Consider the following 19,404-nt stretch of genomic DNA (forward strand, 5'->3'; position numbering starts at 1 on the left):
ATAAATCTCAGTTATAGTATTATAGTTTCAGTAATGTACGTATTAAAACAGTATTGTTGATCATTTATAGAACAAATATGATAAATGTCAGCAAAATAGACAATAGGCAGCCTAATAGAGCATTCATTTAACATAGATACGATACTCATGATGTTGGCACAGTACAATGAAATGTCTTCCCCCCCTTTTTTTTTTTTTACAAAGCCACACAGCAATGCCATGGGCTGTGTTGGCATTACAATGCTGCTTTGTAAGGGGGGGGGGCCGTTAGGCAGCAGAGGGACAAGTGCATTTGAGATATATGCAGTGATACCAGGGTTTTTTTTCCTCAATCCGGTTTCACTTTTTATTGCATATATATTACAATGAACGGTTGCTGATCTTTAAAGAAAACGTAACGGTACACAAAGGGAACTTGAATAAATGCCCAGTAGTTTTTAAATTATTAGGAGAGATATGATATCACTATAAACTTTTGCATGTGATTATCTTGCTTGCAAAAGTTTATATTTATATGACTATCATCAACATTGCAAAGATAGTTGAGAGTCATATAAATACCTCAGTGGCAGAAATGCACAGGAGGCGAGTCTCTTTCAATTGAAAGAAAGTTCTGGATTATGGGGTTACAGGATGAAGATAAAAAGGAACAGACTCAGCAGTAACCTATGGAAATCCTTTCAGTGAAGAAGTGTGGTAAATTCACAGAACAGCCGCTTAGATCCCTCTGTTCCTGTCCCACCACCTACACTAAGGGTGAGGCAGGGATAAGGTGCTATGGATGGGCAGACTGGATACTCCAGATGGTTTTTGCCTTTATTTTTCTACATTTCTGTTCCTTAAATTTTTCCATGAATGTACAAAGCATGCAATCATTTCTGGCCAAGATCCAGTACACTGGAACAAATTGCCTCAATTTCTTTGACATTGCTAGAAGACTTTCAAACAAAACCCTTCCTATTTACTGACGCCTACAGCTCTGCCATATTGGTCCCGAGATGGAACCTGAATGATTTTACCCCCTACTTATCTATTACCTCATCTTTCCTATTAAATTTGTAGTAATTCCCCCCCCTCTTTTTTTTTTCACGCTTTCTTTTCTTTTTAGTCTGTAAGCCGCCCAGAAATCTTAGTATAATGGGTGGGATAGTAAACCCCTAATAAACTTGAAACTTGTTCCACTGAGGATGATATTCCTTGAGAAGGCTCGCTGGCTGGTGTATGCACAATTTGATCTAGGATTAGCACTGCTAGCCCTCCACCTGGCTTCCCTGGTCTTGGCTGATGTTGGGTGGTGAATTTTGTTGGGCATACTTGAGTTAATGGCACTGCCCTGCTTTTGTCTAGCCAGGTTTTGAATATTTCCCAGATGTCTAGGTGGTGCTCAATGACATTTGTGAATCATATGAAATTTCTTATTGGCCAGTTGGCGATCACCATGTCTAGGTTTCCAAATAGTGGTGGGGTAGTTAGGTGGTGGTAGGCGTGTTGCCTTTAGTTCATTCATCCCAGTAGTATAAGCAAGAGGCTAAGACCTTGGGTTTAGCAGACAAAAGCAACTATGCACTTATGTCAGGGGACATTGCGTTTATCCTCAGCATTTTACCGGCCTATGATACATTCAAAGGACGATTGAGCTCTCCAGCTTTGCATTGTATCAGGAAAACTCAGTTGTCCTCAGTAGTATTTATCACCAAAGGTTTCTTTATGCAAACAGACTTCGCCAGGGCTTTGGTAACTCTTAGGATGTACTAACTGAAAGAAACACTTTATGTGATTTAATACACCAAGATGACACAAGCTCTGCTTTTCTAAGAGGGGCTTCTTCACTAGGGATGTGCATTAAGTAAAATGCTTTGAGTTCATTACGGCTACTTCATTTAGTGCATCTAAATTAATGTGATGCATATTAGCATATGAATTAGTACATGTTAAATCAGTTGGCATGTTTCAGATAGTTCTTCCCCCCCCAACCCCCCCCCCCCCCCCAAATAAAATAAAATAAAAATTCAAAATTGGGGAAACATGCACAGCAAAACCAGACACAAACATCCAAAGAAAGGGGCCTCACTACCCCCTTCATCCCTCCTCCCCCCCCCCCATTCCTCCCACTATGTCCCCAGTGACCATACAGACCTCAGATTTACTTGACTGTCACTGGATGCTCTTCAGTGGTCTCCTCATTGCAAGGTCTGGGGCAGCGTAGAAAGGTTGGTTGAGAGGAATGGGTGTTTAGCAGCACTCTTTTGCTTTTGTGTCTGGGTTACTCTCCCACTCCCCCCCCCCAAGGCGTACCTTAAAAGAAGCAGGAGTAAAGCCCACATGCTCTTGCCTCGTCCCATCTTCAAAAATGCGCCGTGTGGTCAATCTGCCAAATAAGGGGAAAAGTCACTTATACGGCAGACATGAACCCAAGATGCACCACGCAAGGTCAAGGTAGTGATGCAAGAGGAACAAATGGGCATCACTCTTCTTTTAAGGTACGCATTGAGGGTGGGTGGGATGCTTATCCTAGACACCAGGGAATGGTCCAGGGAGGAGGCACTAGACACCAGGGCTTTGGGGGGGGGGGGGGAGGGGTGGGTTTGGCTTGTCAGGTTGAGTTAAGTTGGAGGAGGGGGCTGCTGGACTTCTAGGGATCTTGCCAGTGGCTTTTTCTTTAATGTTCCTGTTTCTGACAGTGCGTGAGGCAGTCACGCCTCACACTTCGACAGGGATGGGACATATTGCAGCGAGCTGCAGAATACTGCCACTATTTTAACATGGCAGTAATTTGCATGCATATTGATTACTGCATGGTCATGATATTTTTTTTATGGTAACTTGGCGTTGAACCGCTGTCAGTGACTCTAATGTGCAGCTTTCTGCATTGGCCCCTCTGTGCTTAACTCAGTAACTTATGTTAGTAAATGAGACCTTTTAGGTTGCCCAGTTGTAAGGAACTTCAGCGCTTGAAGGATTTGAACCCTGGCTTCCCTGGTTCTGTACTTTCTCACCTAACAGGTTGTACCAGAGAGGTAGATCTGCTTATGCTTTCTCTTTTCCAGTTGATGCATAAATTGAGTGTTGAGGCTCCTCCGAAGATCCTAGTGGAGAGATACTTGATTGAGATCGCAAAGAACTACAATGTACCCTATGAGCCCGATTCTGTTGTCATGGTGAGTGAAGCAGGGGAGGAGGGAGGGAGACTTTTGTGTCTGAGCTGATGCAGCATGAGAGGCTTGTAGAGCTATGAGTTATCCCATGGTCAGCATGTCAGCACTGTTTCTTCTGCTGGGAGGAAGTGATTGTAGCTGTTTTGAGCTGTCTCCGTTACTTACAGGCAACATCTACAGGCTCCTCTCAGTCAGTATTGCAAGGATGTAGTCAATGTCTTTGTTTTTTTCTTACAGGCTGAAGCACCTGTTGGTGTGGAGGCTGATCTCATTGATGTCGGATTCACCAACGATGTGACGAGGGGTGGTCCAGGCAGAGGAGGTGGCGGTGGTGGTGGTGGTGGTGGTGGTGGGTTCATACCCTCCTTTGGTCCGGTTGGAACAGTGCCAATGCCTTCCCCAAATATACCTTTCTCGTATCCACCTCCAAAGGCTCCAGTAAGTATTAACGTTGACCTCGTGGGCAAATTGCTTGAATGACGGAATTTAAGTCTCATCTTTGAGAATCACCAATAGCTCTGGTTTTATGCAATTAATATTTATGGATATTTGCATACATTTTGGTTTTATAGGCTGATTCATGTATGTTATCCTGAAACCTAGAAGAGTTGTGCTTCCTCTCGCGAGGTCACTTCAACTCTCAGCGGCCATTTTGAATCGGCGCCGGGATCACGAACAGGAAGGATGCATGCAGGGCAGCGCTCTGGGCAGGAAAGAGGGTGCTCTTTCCTGCCCTGAATGCGGAAGAGGTCACTAGACCACCAGGGCAGTAGTAAGTAAGGGGAGGGGAGGCTAGCAATCTGCCCGTTTGTCCAGAAATCCGGACAAACGGGCAGATTGGCAAAACCCGCCCAGTTGCCCGGACATGTCCTTCAAAAGAGGACATGTCCGGGTAAATCCGGACATATGGTAACCCTAGGTGCGCCTGACCTCAAAGTGGATGGGCCCAGGCCCACCCATGGCAATGCCACTGCAGAAGAGAGACAGACCCTGGTGCTGGGCCCCCCTTGGAAGCCAGACCTGGACAATCTTGCTCCCTTTGCCCCCCCCCCCCCCCCCTTCTCAGCGGCCCTTGTTCAGGACTGATCTGTTGGGACTAAAGGAAAGAAAACAGGTAAGACCTAAATCTCCTTAACAGTTAGTACTTTTTAGCTCCACCAGGGAGGGTTACAGGTGAGGAAACTGTTTTTCTTTATAAAGTGTAAATTCTAAAAGAAAGCTTTTTGCCACTGTGAATAGCTACTTCACTAGTAGGTCAAATAAGCCTCGGAAAGGAGTTTGTTCAAGGCCCCAACCCTTCAGTCTCTCACCTTGGATAAGAGACTAGGAGATGGGTGATTTGTATCTCACTTTGGGGCTCATTTTCAAAGCACTTAGCCTCCCAAAGTTCCATAGAAACCTATGGAACTTAGCCTCCCAAAGTGCTTTGAAATATGCCTCCACTTTGTATCTTATTATTTTCAACTAATATGCCTCAACGTAGTGGACTACTGGGGAAATAGAGAAGAGGCTGAAAATGCTGAGTTGCTTATGGTAATTGGGAAAAATGTTTCCTATTTCTTACCCTTTACCAGTGCATTTCTTCCTCTGGGCCAACCAGTGGGCCAGTAGTAATGCTCTGTCTCTTTAGTATTTGCCAGTCCTAGACAGCACAAGTAGAAAGCTGGGCTCAGGAAATGAAGTCTGACCTCCTGACCTCTGGCATTGCAACAGTGTTCACATGCTTAAGGAACAGACGTCTCAGCCTTCAAGCAACAGTGACACCTAATGGCGAAACTGAAAGCACATGCACATGGTTCTGGAAAGAGTTAGTCTGTGGCTGAAGGATTATCATTGGATTAGACAGACATGGGGGGGAGGGTGGTTAAAAATAAACATACTGTATATACTTGTGTCAGCTGCACATGTAAGTCACACCCTAAGTTCTCTGCCCCCGTCTGATGATTATATAGATCAGATGGCCAGTATTCTCTCCCCCCCCCCCCCCCAATCCAGTGTCTCATCTCCTGGATTCTTCCCTGGTCCCATGGGTAGCAGCTGCCAGTAAATTCTTCTGCCCTCCCCAACACAGTCACTTGTATACCTCTTCCTTGCGCTCTAAAGCTATTTCTGTCCCGCCTTCTGCCCAACTGGAAATGCTCCCATGATGTGTGACAGATTTGGACTTGCCAGCCAGGCCTGTACAGGAAGGTCCTGTGCTAGTGTAGAGAAGAAGACATGAAGGAAAGGGGCTGGATGGGAGAGGGAGAATCTGCTGACTGGGAGAGAGCCTAGGAGATAACAGTTTAATCCCATAACGAAGGGGAAGGGGAGATGCTTGAACTGGTGTGGGTGAAGAAATGCTAAAAGGAAAGTCCATAAGCCATTATTAAGATGGATTTGTGAAAATCCATTGCTTATTTCTGGGATAAGCAGCATAAAATATATTGTACTGTTTTGCGATCTTCCCAGGTACTTTTGACCTGGATTGGTCACTGTTGGAAACAGGATGCTGGGCTTGATGGACTTTCAGTCTGTCCCAGTATGGCAGTACTTGTGGTCTTATGGCAGACTCGCATATCGTCCAACTTCTGACTGAAATCATAAATGTTGCAATCTATATGTGAATATATCCAGTATATAGTGAATGAAGGCTCATGGTGTTGTTTCTAATTGAGCTGGAAACGAAAAGGAATAGGAGGAAGCTGGCAACCTCCAAAATCTCCACCTTTACTTGCCTATATTCAGATACCATAAAACATGACAGGATATCAAAAGCATTTTGAGCCATGAAGAAAGGTGATGCTGGACAGACTTTTCAATTGATGACTTTGACCTTAAATAAGCTAAAAAAAATAAATAAAAATTAAAAATAAATTAACAAACTTCATATGACATCAGTATTTGTATTTTGAGGCTTTGATGAAACTGGTTGATTTCACCTGTTGAGTGTCCTCCCTCCGCAGAGAACTACACTAAGGTGTTTTATATAGATTCAGTCTGGTTGGGGACTGTGTTTTGTTGCTCTGATTTTTGTCTCACTTCCATTTATTAGGAGAATTTTAATGGAGCAGAAATTGGTACCTACCAAGCCTTTACCAACTTCCATCCACCTCAGATGGGAGGGATGCCACCGCAAATACCTACAACCCCCCCTGCATATGAAACCGTAAGTTTTTCATTTTCTTTTAGGGTTTCCAGTTTTCTGCAGTGAAGGGTTAGATTCTGTCAGCTCTTAACAGTCCTTAGTCGTTTATTGGCATATTTTGTATACTGCACACATGTATGGAAAATATTTGCCTTAGTTCCCAGGGCTTGCTCAGCAGCAGTGTGGCACACTGATACTGAAAAGTCAGATAGTGGGTCTGGCGGAAGACTCAGCTGTTGCAGGGTCAAGGTGCATGTGTGCTGTGTTCCATAGGAGCCAGGGCTAGCTGGAATTGTAAAACACCAGCACAATAGTGAATGAGGCTCGTGACTCATGGAAGCATAGCACAATAGAGGCCTGTTCTGATTGAGCCAGAAGCTTTAAAGGAGCAGTAACGTAAACAAAGCAAATTCTGAACTTTGTGGGCTTCTGAATCATTTTACCATTTTCCATTTTCTTCTTTTCCATTTTCTTCTTTTCATTCTGTACTTGCTTCTTCAGTAAAGCTGGAAGCTTTTGCCCTCATAACTTATATGGGTCTTTCCATGCCAAGTGGTCTAAACCTTCCCACCATCATGTCTCCAATTTTGTTCAAATTTTATCTGTTGCGCGAGTCAGGTGTTAACGAAGTTTCCCAAAATTTGAGGTCTCTAACTGCAATAGTTGCAGATCTAGACCCCCTTTTCTGAAAGGTTGTCAGTCCATGAGCGTGCGACATTTACCAAAATGCCGTTTTTGGGGTCTAATAAAATCCAAACACATTTATAAGAATGGCTAAAAAATTCAAATCCTGTACAGTTTTTGATGCTAATTCCGATGAAATACATTTTAACATTATGGATGCAAAATCCAGTCAAACAAGTTGACTCAAAGTGTGCATCAAAATTGGTCGCGACTCATCGGAACATATTTGGACCAATATTCAGCCCGCAACAACTTCCATGCAAACAAAGATACGGACTTGAAATTTTGAACAAGCATTATGCTTTTGTGCTGGACATAATACTGCCAGATTTGCAACTAACCAGCATCTATAACCGCCCTGCAGGATCTCTTCAAAGTTGGCACTGTCAGCTCAAATGGTAAAATGTACCAAAGTTCAAAGCCAATTATTAAAAAAGAGTCTGCCTGAATCAGCTTGTGAACAGTTCCCCAGGGATCTGTCCTTGGACCCCTTCTTTTTTCAATCTACACCTCTTCCCTGGGCTCATTGATCTCATGGTTTCCAGTATCATCTTTATGCTGATGACACCCAGTTGTATCTCTCCACACCAGACATCACTGCGGAGACCCAGGCCAAAGTATCGGCCTGCTTATCCGACATTGCTGCCTGGATGTCCAACCGCCAACTGAAACTAAACATGGCCAAGACCGAGCTTATCGTCTTTCCAACAAAACCCACTTCTCCTCTTCCTCCACTCTCTATCTCAGTCGATAAACACCCTCATCCTCCCCGACTCATCTGCCCGCAACCTCGGAGTCATCTTCGACTCCTCCCTCTCCTTCTCTGCGCATATCCAGCAGATAGCCAAGACCTGTCGCTTCTTTCTCTTTAACATCAGCAAAATTCGCCCTTTCCTCTCTGAGCACACCACCCAAACTCTCATCCACTCTCTCATTACCTCTCGCCTTGACTACTGCAACTCTGCAACCTACTCCTCACTGGCCTCCCACTTAACCATCTATCCCCCCTTCAATCTGTTCAGAACTCTGCTGCACGTCTTATATTCCGCCTGGACCGATATGCTCATATCACCCCTCTCCTCAGGTTACTTCACTGGCTCCCGATCAGATACCGCGTACAGTTCAAGCTTCTCCTTCTTATCTACAAATGCACTCAGTGTGCAGCCCCTCATTACCTCTCTACCCTCATCTCCCCTTACGTTCCGTCCCGAAACCTCCGCTCACAGGACAAATCCCTCCTCTCAGTACCCTTCTCCACCACCGCCAACTCCAGGCTCTGCTCATTCTGCCTCGCCTCACCCTATGCTTGGAATAAACTTCCTGAGCCCTTACGCCAAGCCCCCTCCCTACCCATCTTCAAATCCTTGCTCAAAGCCCACCTCTTCAATGTTGCTTTCAGCACCTAACCTTTATACCTTTCAGGAAATCTAGACTGCCCCTATTTGACTGACTGTACATTTGTCCTTTAGATTGTAAGCTCCTTTGAGCAGGGACTGTCCTTCTATGTTAAACTGTACATTGCTGCGTAACCCTAGTAGCGCTTTAGAAATGTTAAGTAGCAGTAGTAAAATTGTGCTCTACAACACTGATATGTGTTTGTTTTGCAAGGCCACCATTAAGTAGCCATATACTCAGGTCAAAGTATGTTATATTTAGTACGCTTGATGCGCTAATTTTTCTTCATTTCTTGAAATTGTCTTAATAGTCGCTTAAAAGTATTGATATAATTATTTATTAATTCGTATTTTATTCGTTGATTGTCCAATCGTTTATTGTGCGCTGTTATGGTGGATTGGAAACATTTGTGAAACGTCAGTTGAACAGAAAGATGCTTTCGTAAGCTTTATGCATCCTCCTGGTCCCGCTACTTCATTTTATTGGCCGGTAAGACACGATACTTGCTGGATTTATTTATTTACTAGGAAAAAAGCCCCGTTTCTGATGCAAATGAAACGGGGAGGGGGGCTAGCAATGTTTTCTTCTGTGTGCATGTGGGAGTGTGTGTGTCCCTGCCCTCTGGCCTCTCTCCCCTCCCCCCTCTGAGTCCTTCACTGTTACAGAGCCAGCGATTTGATTTCCTGCTCTGCTGTTTTCCTTCACTGTTACAGAGCCAGCGATTTGATTTCCTGCTCTGCTGTTTTCCTTCACTGACTGTGTTACAGAGAGGGCGGGGCAGACACTCATAGGGAAACCGGATATCTCGCCCCCTTCACACTTCCGGCTGGAGGCTTCATAGAACGTTGGTGTTGCTTTTTATATAGAGAGATGGTTCATTTCTACCCCACATTTTCCCACAAATGCAGGCACAATGTGGCTTACATGAATTATAAAAAGAAGAAAAGTACAATACATGAAAGCTATAGAAGAATAAGGATGTAACGTTAGCAGCAAGAATAACGACTAAACAGCAGAGTTACTGATGGAGTATGTTTTTTCGAAGAGGAACGTTTTCAGCAACTTCTTGAAAAGATGGTGGTCAGCTTGCGATTTTAAGTACAAAGGTAGAGCATTCCAAATCTTCGGACTGGAGTAGTGGAAAGACGAGGCGAAAAGAAGCTTGTATTTGACACCCCTGCAAGTTGGATAATGTAGCTGAAGATAGGAGCGAGCTGTGTTTGTGGCATTTCTTGGCGGTAGATCTGTTAAAGGAATCATATATTCTGGTGCTAATCCGTAAATTATTTTATGTGTTAATGTGCAGATCTTGAAAGCGATTCGTTCTTGTACTGGTAGCCAGTGTAGATTGAGGTGCAGAGGCTGCGCAGGAACCAAGCGTGATTTTCCCAAGATGAGTCTCGCAGCAGTGTTCTGGGCAGTCTGGAACTTTCTCAGTAAGTGCTTCTGACAGCCTGCATATATCCCACTACAGTAATCTAGGTGAGACAGGACAAGCCAGTGGACGAGAGTACGGAAGAGCTCTCTGGTGAGACAGAACCGTATACGCCGCAGCCTCCACATTGCATAGAACATCCTCTTGGTGACCGCTCGCACATGCAGGTCTAGTTGCAGATGAGGGTCCAGCTCAACACCTAGAAGTCTTAGGCTCTTTGAGATATGAAGAGTCTGGTCTTTGATGACAAGGTTGCTTGCAGAGAATTTGCTGTGGAGGGACGAGAGGACAAGACATTGAGTTTTTTTCTTTGTTTAGCTTGAACTGAAACACCTTAGCCCACAAATCCATGGTGGAGAAACACGCTTTGATCAAATCTGTGATTTCAGCTAATGAGTAGTAGAAGGGGATGTAGATGGTTATATCATCTGCGTAGATAAATGGATTTAAGCCTAGGTTAGCTAGTGCGGCTGCCAGGGGAAACAGCATGATATTGAATAGGGTTGGTGAAAGAGGCGAGCCTTGGGGAACCCCACAAGAGGCTTTCCAAGGAGCGGAAAAAGCCGGTGTGCCTTTGACCTGGTATGTTCTTGAGGTCAGAAAACCCTTGAACCAATGTAACACGCTCCCTCCGATGCCTAAGATATCTAGTAGATGTAGTAAGATGTTGTGGTCCACCATATCAAATGCGCTAGACACATCGAACTGCAGCAGTAATATTCTTTTTCCAAACCGATATCTCCCTTTTGAAATTTGGCAGGGCGGTAACCAGAACTGTTTCAGTGCTATACTGAGCACGGAATCCTGACTGCGAGTAATGCAGAATGTCAAAGTTCTCCAGTTATTCCAGCTCCTTCAGTGACATCATCTGGTCGGCAATATAGTTTCCCTGAAACCGTTCTCTTGCAGATCAATGATGCTTTCAGAATGATGAAGTAACTGAAGAAGGCAGGCTTGGAAACCTGCAGTGAAGTAACTGAAGAAGGCAGGCTTGGGAACCATCAGGTTTGGGATCCTACAGTGAAGATACCCACCCGTGGCTGTTACTGCATGGCTATCGGGCGAGGCCCCTTTGGCAATGGGGATGCTGGTTTCAATGTGATAACCAGTAATGGCTCAGCCATCATGGACCAACGCAATACATTGCGCACACAAAATATAACATATTTTGACCTGAGTAAATGGCTACTTAATGGTGGCATTGCAAAACAAAAACATATCAGTGTTGTAGAGCACAATTTTTTCTTTCAGATGATACTGTTCGCAAGCTGATTCAGGCAGACTCTTTTTTTAATAATTGGCTTTGAACTTTGGTACATTTTACCATTTGCGCTGACAGTGCCAACTTTGAAGAGATCCTGCAGGGCGGTTATAGATGCTGGTTAGTTGCAAATCTGGCAGTATTATGTCCAGCACAAAAGCATAATGCTTGCTCAAAATTTCAAGTCTGTATCTTTGTTTGCATGGAAGTTGTTGCGGTCTGAATATTGGTCCAAATATGTTCCGATGAGTCGCGACCAATTTTGATGCACAGTTTGAGTCCACTTGTTTGACTGGATTTTGCATCCATAATGTTAAAATGTATTTCATCGGAATTAGCATCAAAAACTGTACAGGATTTGAATTTTTTAGCCATTCTTATAAATGTGTTTGGATTTTATTAGTCCACGAAAATGGCATTTTGGTAAATGTCGCGCGCTCATGGACTGACAACCTTTCAGAAAAGGGGGGTCTAGATCTGCAACTATTGCAGTTAGAGACCTCAAATTTTGGGAAACTTCATTTAACACCTGACTCGCGCAACAGATAAAATTTGAACAAAATTGGAGAACATGATGGTGGGAATTTATTTTTAATTTTAGACCACTTGGCATGAAATGACCCATATTTGATTTCTTGTGTCTCACATTTCTTCTCCTCTCACCTCTGATTATAGTTCTCTCTCTTAATAATGGTATCTTTCCTCTTATCTTGCCTGCTTCCCTTACTCCTTGCCTTACTCCTTTTCAGCCTGCTTGACCAGTCCAGACATATGTGCTATGTACCCCTTCTAACAGATGGAGACGGTCAAAACTCTTAAGAGTTTAATTTTTAAAAGACGTTTATACATAAGTACATACGTATTGCCATACTGGGACAGACCAAAGGGAAATGGGACTTGATATACCGCCTTTCTGAGGTTTTTGCAACTACATTCAAAGCGGTTTACATATATTCAGGTATTTATTTTGTACCAGGGGCAATGGAGGGTTAAGTGACTGCCCAGAGTCACAAGGAGCTGCAGTGGGAATTGAACTCAGTTCCCCAGGATCAGAGTCCTCTGCACTAGCCACTAGGCTACTCCTCCACTGCACTCCTCCAAGGTCCATCAAGCCCAGCATCCTGTTTCCAACAGTTGCCAATCCAGGTCACAAGTACCTGGCAAGATCCCAAATAAGTACAAAACATGTTATGCTGCTTATCCCAGAAATAAGCAATGGAGGTTCCCCAAGTACAATTTAATAATGATCTATGGACTTTTCCTTTAGGAAGCTGTCCAAAGCTGTTGGATGCAGAGCCACATGAACAAGGAAATAGGCACTTTTCCTCTTAGGCCTCCACAGCTGGAGTCATGATTGTTGCACTTGTCCAGGTCTTAACGCGTCTGAGTAAGTGGAACCGACGTTTCAGCCATTGTGCTGTGGCTTTCTGCAGTGTATGAAGAAAGCTACAGCACAATGGCTGAAACGTTGGTTTCACTTACTCAGACGCGTTAAGACCTGGTCAATTGCAACAATAGTGCATTAAAAAAAATCCATCAATATTATACAAAGAATAGGCAGCAATTTTACATATAGCTTGTATGTCTGTTTCAGATTAAGAAAAAAGGTATGACTGGTGCATCCAAACTGTATGTACACGACTGATAGTCTACCAGTAACTTACAGAAGTGCTGATCTTTTCCAGTTATAGCGGTATATTTAATGTATAGTGCCACTGTGTATATGAATAATTTTTTATGTCTAGATTAGTTTTTGAAATTATTCCCTTAACATCCTGTTCAGATCTGGGCTGTTAGTGTTTCCCAACCTTTTCAAGCCTCAGGCAGACCAACCTCTGAAGCAGGCTGTGTGGACATGAAGAAAGTTTCACCAGTCCTGCTTCCAGATTAAAATAAAGGATAGAGTGGGTGGACACACACACACGACCCCTTCACAATGAACCAGCTTCCTCTATACACAAGTGTAGGTGAAGGGAAGCATTAATGCTGTGAGGGCATCTGGCTCAGTGCAATGCTTTTCCCATCTTATTCAGCCTGGGGACAGGACAGAAGCTGAAAAGACTCGGTGAGAGAGATGGGAAGAGCATGCACTACACCCATATCCTAATACATCAAAGTCGCTGGTAGTTCTTAAGATTCACCTCCCTTCACCACCATTTCCAGTAGAAGTCAAGAGCAAATCTTATACTCCAGTCTCAAGAGTTTGTTTCCAAGTTTATTAATATCTCAATACACTGCTTTAGAGAGAAACCATGAGAGCGGTTTACATTGTAGGTTTATGGAAAGCAGTAGGAAAGAAATAGATAAAGAATACCAAAAGTAATAGCTTTAAAGGAAGTTTAAAGGAGATTGAGCGGTACTTAGTAACATAGTAGATGATGGCAGAGAAAGACCTGCATGCTCCATCCAGCCTGCCCAACAAGATAAACTCATATGTGCTACTTGATTTGTATCTGACATTTTCAGGGCACAGACCGTAGAAGTCTGCCCAGCACTAGCCCCGCCTCCCACCCCAATGGAGCCAGTAAAACAAGTTCTAGCATCCAGGAAACCAGCTACTCGTAAATCATATTGTTTCTCTGTGCCCAATTCCATAACGAAGACCCTTTCTCTGGCTCCCCAACATTCATTCTTTCCTACTTGCTTCATTTCTAGACCTCATCTGTTCGCCGTGACAATTCTAGGACCCCTGACATAGGCACTGGTTGAAACACAGCCGTCACAGGTCAACAATAAAACTAATAACCAGAGTGTGACCATCTCCGCTTTTTGCTGTTTTTGTTCTTCTGTTTCTCTTCTTGATGATTTTAATATGCCAGATGTTGATTGAGGTATCCCTTTTGTGGGGTCATCTAGAAGTAGACAGATGAACTGTTGCAGCAGTTGGAAATGTAACTTGACTTAGTGCTTATGAATGAAGAGTATTTTTTTTCCTAATGTTATAGTGGGTGATCATCTGGCATTCAGTGATGCACTGGATGGTGTGGTTCAGTATTAAGACAGATATGGAGAGAGAGTTCAGTCAAAGGTAAAGGTTCTAGATTTCTAAAAATTAACTTTGTTGAGATAGGGGACTACCTGAAGGAGTGGTTAGCTCAGCGATTCCCAAATTGTGTGCAGCAGCCCCATGGTGTGCTGCAGCAATCTCTCAGGTGCCACAGCAAATTCTGACCTCCCTGCCGCCGCCCACAATCCAGCATCGCTCCCTACTTTCCCCTCCCACAGGTCCCGAATTGGCCGCTTCCTCCTTCTTCCCCCGCTGCTGCAGTGTATGCAGCCTACATTTTCAGGCTGTCCGCGATTCACATAGGCACTGCGGGGACTTCCCTCTGCTGCGTCCGGCCCTCACAACAGGAAGTTACATCAGAGAAAGCTGGATGCGGCAGAGGGAAGGCTCCGGAGTGCCTGTGTGAATCGGAGACAACCCAAAAATATAGCGAAGGAAGAAGAAGGAAGCGGTTGCAATCCTGGACCTGCGGGAAGGAAGGTAGCAAGTGATGCTGGATTTGGGGAAGTCAGAAGTGTACTGGATTTATGGGAGGAGGGATGGCTGCAGAGATGTGTTGGACTATGGAAGGACAGGGGCTGCAGGTAGGAGTGGCGGAGTGGCCTAGTGGTTAGGGTGATGGACTTTGGTCCTGGGGAACTGGGTTCAGTTCCCACTGCAGGCACAGGCAGCTCCTTGTGACTCTGGGCCAGTCACTTAACCCTCCATTGCCCCAGATACAAATAAGTACCTGTATATAATATGTAAGCCGCATTGAGCCTGATATGAGTGGGAAAGTGCGGGGTACAAATGTAACAAAAAAAAAATGATGTGCTGGACTTTGTGGAAAGAGGGGGGCTGCAGGGAATGGAGAGGTAGACTGAACTTTCAGGGAGGAGGGGGGCTGCAGGGAATGGAGAGGTAGACTGAACTTTCAGGGAGGAGGGGGCTGCAGGGAATGGAGAGGTGTGCTGGACTTTCTGGGAGGAGGGGGGCTGCAGGGAAGGGAGATGTGTGCTGGACTTTCTGGGAGGAGGGGGGCTGCAGGGAATGGAGAGGTGTGCTGGACTTTCTGGGAGGAGGGGGGCTGCAGGGAATGGAGAGGTGTGCTGGACTTTCTGGGAGGAGGGGGGCTGCAGGGAATGGAGAGGTGTGCTGGACTTTCTGGGAGGAGGGGGGCTGCAGGGAATGGAGAGGTGTGCTGGACTTTCTGGGAGGAGGGGGGCTGCAGGGAATGGAGAGGTGTGCTGGACTTTCTGGGAGGAGGGGGCTGCAGGGAATGGCGAGGTGGACTGAACTTTCTGGGAGGAGGGGGGCTGCAGGGAATGGCGAGGTGGACTGAACTTTCTGGGAGGAGGGGGGCTGCAGGGAAGGGAGATGTGTGCTGGACTTTCTGGGAGGAGGGGGCTGCAGGGAATGGAGAGGTGTGCTGGACTTTCAGGGAGGAGGGGGCTTCAGGGAAAGGGAGACCTATATGGCTGGAGGGGGGCGGTGCCATGAAAATTGCTTGCACACTAAGGGTTCCGTGAACTGAAAAAGTTTGGGAACCACTGGTTTAGCTGGATGGGAACATCTGAAAGAAGTAGGAAAGCAGAGGGCAAATCTAAAAGGAGCTATTTTAAGGGCAACAAACCTTTTTGTAAGGAAAGTAAATTAAGAAGGCCATAAAAGAAAAGGTTATCCTTCATGTGACAAGGTGACGGCCCTGGCCAGAAGGATGTTAGGCTGCATAGAGAGAGGTATAACCAAAGGAGGTGTTGATGCCCCTCTACAAGTTATTGGAATTCAAACATGCGTGGGATAAACATAAAGGAATCCTGTTCCGAGGGAATGGATCCTCAGAAGCTTAGCTGAGATTAGGTGGCAGAGCCAGTGGTGGGAGGCGGGGCTGATGGTTGGGAGGAAGCTTAGCTGAGATTAGGTGGCAGAGCCGGTGGTTGGGAGGCGAGGATATTGCTGGGCAGACTTATACGATCTGTGCCCTGAAAATGACAGATACAAATCAAGGTAAGGTATACACAAAAAGTAGCACATATGAGTTTATCTTGTTGGGCAGACTGGATGGACCATGCAGGTCTTTTTCTGCCGTCATCTACTATGTTACTAAGTTAGGCCCCATTTGTACACAAGTAATGCCACACTGGGAAAAGACCAAGGGTCCACCGAGCCCAGCATCCCGTCCACGACAGCGGCCAATCCAGGCCAAGGGGCACCTGGCAAGCTTCCCAAACGTACAGACATTCTATACATGTTATTCCTGGAATTGTGGATTTTTCCCAAGTCCATTTAGTTGTATTTACGGGCACCTGGCCTACCACGGTCTGTTACGCAACCTCACTATCCAGAAACCCTATCTTCCCTGTTTGTGAGGTATCTTTGCAAGATACCTTTTCCCGAACCATGCGCTGTTGTGCGACTGTCGGCCTTTCCCCCATTTCTAGTTTAAAAGCTGCTCTATCTCCTTTTTAAATGCCGACGCCAGCAGTATCCCAAGATTCCTGGCGTGATTTTAGCTGGAGTTCATTCTTCCCGAAAGGTATTTTGAAGTCAGGTATTTGTCCATTTGTGTTAGATAACCAAATTTATTTATTTATTTGCTGCACTTGTATCCCACATTTTCCCACCTATTTGCAGGCTCAATGTGGCTTACAAAATGTTCTAGCAACATGTACACATTATAGGATAAGAATTTCAGAATATAGATAATAATCTCTGTTTTGCTTGGGTGCAGGCAGAGTTTGTTGTTTTTTTGCCGATCTCTTCCCTTCCTCCCTCTCACCCAGCCACTGTCCAACATCTTTCTCTGTTTTCCCTCCGCCCCCTGAGTCCAACATCTCTCTCCATTGCTTACCTCCTTCCCTCATCTTACCGTCCAGTATCTTTCCCACCCCTCCTCTCCTCCTCTGGTTCCAGTATCTTCCTTCCCTCCTGCCCAGTCACCACTGTCCAATATCTCTTTTCATGTTCCTCCTCTCCAGCCTTGAGTCCAGTGCTCCCCCTAGTTAGGTTAGAAGGGAGCAGGATACAGTAGAACACGGCAGCATATGGCCTGTGAATCGTTGCCACTGTTGGTGAGCTGGACAGAGAAACAATTTAAGGTAGACTGGGGCGGCGGTGGGGAGTTGTTTTGATGTAGGGAGAGCACCAATCCAGGGCCTGAGGAAGGGGTTGAGGGAGAGGGTCAGTCCACCACTGCCATGGCTTCAGGGCCAAACAAACCCTGGTGGTCTCCATCTGAGTAGCCGTGCTATAGAGGTATGACATAATCTACCCTCGAGCTGCTATAGGAGCCTAATTGAAGAGCACTTTTCCAAAACTCAGTCAGTTCTGATCTATGCGATTAATTTTGCTCATCAAGGCGAGATTAATTTACTGTTGCTTTAACTTAAGTTTTGACACTGGAGTATGCTACAGGAAATTAATCTCGATGGCACCTCTCTGCTGCTCTTGGAGACCCCAGTTACTGGCACTAGCTCTGAAGGAGAAGTGTAACTTATGTCTTTCAGATTGATGACCTCAAACCCAATAAAGGTTCATCTGCACAGGGGCCTGGTGAGTAGACAGAACTATAACTTGCATCTTTCCAAAGCTGAAAGGGGTGAAGTGTATTTTCCACTAGCTCTTGGGCTTGTTGGTTCATTCAGAGGCTTTGCTACACTTTTGGGAGAGGTAAAGTGGGGTGAGTGATATAGTTAATATAGTTACATGTATAAAATCAATATTTTTGTGTTTAAGTAGGCCCTGAGGACATTCCTGGAGCTTCTTCAAAACCAGTAGCTGGAATTTCAACTCATTATGACAATTTTGTGCTCCCTGACCTGCCCTCTGTGCCTGATACTTTGCCTGCTACCTCTGTGGGTGCAAATTCCTCAGCATCTGAAGACATTGACTTTGATGATCTGTCCCGTAGATTTGAGGAGTTGAAAAAGAAAACATAAGACTCACCTGCTGCCTGGAATTTAACACCAATCTGTACATGTATAAATCTAATCTTTGCAACACATTAATGAACACTTTTCTGTACTTATCAAAGGGGTTTGAAGCTAAATAAATTCTGCTGCTATACTGCACTGGTATTGTTAGTTGATAACATATGTGGTATTGTTACCTTTCCTTATGTTCTCTTTCCTATAATACAATGGCGTTCTTTTAATTATTATTGTTTGGAATTGTAAACTGCTTTGTTATATTAATAGGAAAGGTAAGATAGTAAGTAAAATAAAGGGTAAGGCAGGAGTCATTGTACTCTTACTGGGCGAGAGCTCTGTCCAGAAACTCATTTTGGTTCCCTGGGTATGGCTCACACCCTTTGCACACTTTTTGCTGACTGTGATGGTGTGGGGAAGGCCCTCTTCTGTTTTTCCTGCCTGTCACTACCCAACTACAACTGTTTTTTATATTTATGTGTATACTTTAACTTTTATATTGCTTTGTAATTTATATCTTGGTTCACAATAAATTTAGGAATAGCCATACTGGGTCAGACTGATGGTCCTTCTACTCCAGTATCCTGCTTCCAACAGTGGCCAATCCGGGTCACAAGCCCCTGATCACAGGGCAAGCAGTGGCTTCCCTATGTCTGTCTCAATAGCAAACTATAGACTTTTCCTCCAGGAACTTGTCCAAACCTTTTTTTTTTTTAACCCAGATACGCTAACCGCTGTTACCACATCCTCCGACAATGAGTTCCAGAGCTTAACTATATCCGTTGAGTGAAAAAATATCTCCTTATGTTCATTTTAAAAGTATTTCCATGTAATTTCTTTACTGTGGATTTCAAGCCAGCTGAACAGCTTCTGCAACATTAACTCCACAACTTAATTTACCCAATAGAAATGAATGAAAGAAAAATGCAGCAGAACAGTAACGAAATAGATTTTCAAAAAAGCAGAATTTATCTTCTTTCATACTATCATCCCTCCAGCTCACCTTATTGTTCTATATACTGGATGGGCTGAAGATAGGACCCGAAGTGGTGAACTGGATTAGGAACTGGTTGACGGACAGAAGCCAGAGGGTGGTGGTGAATGGAATTCGCTCAGAGGAGGGAAAGGTGAGTAGTGGAGTGCCTCAGGGATCGGTGCTGGGGCCGATTCTGTTCAATATATTTGTGAGTGACATTGCCAAAGGGTTAGAAGGTAAAGTTTGCCTATTTGCGGATGATACTAAGATTTGCAACAGAGTGGACACCCGGGAGGGAGTGGAAAACATGAAAAAGGATCTGAGGAAGCTAGAAGAATGGTCTCAGGTTTGGCAATTAAAATTCAATGCGAAGAAATTCAAAGTGATGCACTTAGGGAATAGAAATCCTCGGGAGACGTATGTGTTAGGCGGGGAGAATCTGATAGGTACAGACGGGGA

At 44.7% G+C, this 19,404-nt stretch overlaps 1 protein-coding gene across 4 annotated transcripts in view; it reads left to right on the forward strand.

The window, feature by feature from the left end:
• Nucleotides 1-18,516, forward strand: part of IST1 (IST1 factor associated with ESCRT-III) — a 58,259-nt gene extending 39,743 nt beyond the window's left edge. For 3 of the 4 annotated variants that reach the window (XM_030192783.1, XM_030192782.1, XM_030192784.1), the window contains exons 6-10: nt 3,048-3,158; nt 3,393-3,593; nt 6,190-6,303; nt 17,550-17,595; nt 17,779-18,516. In XM_030192783.1, the coding sequence (XP_030048643.1) occupies nt 3,048-3,158; nt 3,393-3,593; nt 6,190-6,303; nt 17,550-17,595; nt 17,779-17,981 (675 nt within the window). In that variant the 3' untranslated portion in view covers nt 17,982-18,516. The remainder of the gene's footprint in view (nt 1-3,047; nt 3,159-3,392; nt 3,594-6,189; nt 6,304-17,549; nt 17,596-17,778) is intronic. The other variant, XM_030192785.1, reaches the window with a different exon arrangement.
• The last annotated feature ends 888 nt before the right edge of the window (nt 18,517-19,404 follow it).

The sequence above is a fragment of the Microcaecilia unicolor genome, chromosome 2 (genome assembly GCF_901765095.1).
Source record: "Microcaecilia unicolor chromosome 2, aMicUni1.1, whole genome shotgun sequence".
Lineage (NCBI taxonomy): Eukaryota > Metazoa > Chordata > Amphibia > Gymnophiona > Siphonopidae > Microcaecilia > Microcaecilia unicolor.